Genomic DNA, 1,964 nt, shown 5'->3' on the forward strand with positions numbered 1-1,964 from the left:
GGGAAAAATGGCATCCCAGCAGGGAGGACCGAGTGCCCACCCTGGAAGGTGGCCTGGGTGTCCCCTGGGTATCCCCTGGGTGTCCCCTGGGTGTCCCCTGGGTGTCCCCTGGGTGTCCCCTGCCCCCTGCCCTGGTGCCAGGGCCGTGCTGTTTGTGCTGTTTTGTGCTGTGAAACTGTTTCTGTGCTGCCGTTTCTCCCGATTAAACTCCACTTTTGCCCTTATTCTGCTCTTGGGGTCCTTAGAACCAGGTAGGCTTTGACTGTTGCTTGTTGAGTTGGGCCCAGTACTCACGGCCTGCTTAAAGTTTCACCCCCAGAGGACGAGGAGACGAGGAATTCGGCGGAAAAGCTGGCCAAGTTTGTGGCAGCCGGGGGGCCCGAGGCGGAGGCAATTGCCCTGCAGAACAACAGAGAGAACCCTGCTTTCAGGTACAGCAGAACCCTGCTTTTTTTATCCCCCCCTCTGTGGCTTTTGGGAAGGGGGGGGAAGGACAGGCAGGGTCGTGGCGAGGCACAGAGAGGAAAACTTGCTTTTCCCCCAAAATAAACACATGGTTTGCAACCCCTGCCCGGTTCCCTGTTGCACTGGGCAGCTGGAACCTTCACACTGCTCCCCATAACTCTGTTTCCTGGGGGCTCCATCCACAACCCTTAATTAATTAATTCATTCATTCATTCATTCATTCATCTCCTGCCTTGCTCCTTCCAGCGCCCTCACCAAGTGCAGGTAGAATTCCATCCCCCTTTAATGGGAAGAGCCTTTAGATCCCCCTTTGGAGTGTCCTTTCCAGCCCCCCAGGGGAGGGTTGTTCCCTCCAGTGCTCACTGGCAGCTGGTTGATGCCTCCCCTTGGTCCCATCCACGTCTGGTTTCGTGCCCTCACAGACACTTTGCAGCGTTCCCTGGCAGGGAAGGCAGCCCTGGGCTTGTTGCTGGTGTTTTTGGCATTTTATTGGCTCCCTCCTTGGCCCTCTGGAACCCTCCCCTGGTGCTGGGAATTGCCCTTGGGCAGATGTGCTCCTGCCTGAGCTGCCCCAGTGTTGGCTCCAAAACAACCTCTGTGGTCCCAGCTGAGCAGGGTCAGGTTAAAACACACCCCCCCCCGATGGGATTCCAGCGGGATTTCCACAGGGAAGGGCCCCATCCTGCCCTCTGGAGCAGTCCTTGATGGTGGTGCTCAAACAGAGGGGTGAGAAACCACGTTTAGGGGATTTTGCAGCCCCTCAGAGAGCTGGTTTTTGCTGCCTGTGCATGTTATGTGGCCATGGTGGGAAGGGTCTGTCATCCCTTGTGTTTTCCTTGGCCAGGAGGATCCCAGTGTTAAACCCTTCAAGTGTTAGACTGATCCCACCAAAAGGGAGGATTTTAGGGGACTTGGAAACAGGCAGGTTTCCCGTGTGGAGGATTTGGGGTGAGCCCAAAACCCCAACCTGTTTGTAACAAACATGTTGATTCTCTTCCCTCGCCTGGCTGCTGGATTGAGGACTCTTCCTGCTCTTCCCACAGACCCCCAGGAGTTCTGTTTTCCCCAAAAAGCTCGGAGATGTACCTATTTCTGGCAGGGCTGGCCAATAAATCCGTGCTTTTTTGTGGATGAGGGAACAGAGGGAGCAGTTGTGGTGCAATTAAGCAGGCTGGTGATGGCAACGCTTCCAGCTTTAACAGAGGGCTTGGGAGCAGTTTCCTTAGGCAGGGATTTGACTTTCCCACCGGTAAAAAATGTTTGTTTTTCTCCTGTGAACTGAAACCCGGCAGGTTTTCCAGGCAGGTGGATTCTGGGGGGGAGGGCTTTGCCTTCCCACGAACCTTTTGCAGAACCCCGGGTTCGTTTGGCACCAAAACCAGGGAGCCCCGACCCGCGGGATATGTGGGGATCAGGGGGTGGGAAAAGCCCTGCACTGGCCGCGGGTGCACACGGGGCGGTGCTGGAGAGCCGGGAATTGTGTGGAGAGCCGGGAATTG

General features: G+C 56.1%; 1 protein-coding gene across 1 annotated transcript in view; it reads left to right on the forward strand.

The window, feature by feature from the left end:
• Positions 1-1,964, forward strand: part of SUGP1 (SURP and G-patch domain containing 1) — a 24,261-nt gene that overhangs the window by 12,729 nt on the left and 9,568 nt on the right. The window contains exons 7-8 of the mRNA XM_029958630.1: positions 308-431; positions 1,310-1,413. Coding sequence (XP_029814490.1) covers positions 308-431; positions 1,310-1,413 — 228 coding nt within the window. The remainder of the gene's footprint in view (positions 1-307; positions 432-1,309; positions 1,414-1,964) is intronic.

The sequence above is a fragment of the Manacus vitellinus genome, unplaced genomic scaffold (assembly GCF_001715985.3).
Source record: "Manacus vitellinus isolate BGI_N305 unplaced genomic scaffold, ASM171598v3 scaffold_161_pilon, whole genome shotgun sequence".
NCBI classification, from domain to species: Eukaryota; Metazoa; Chordata; class Aves; order Passeriformes; family Pipridae; genus Manacus; species Manacus vitellinus.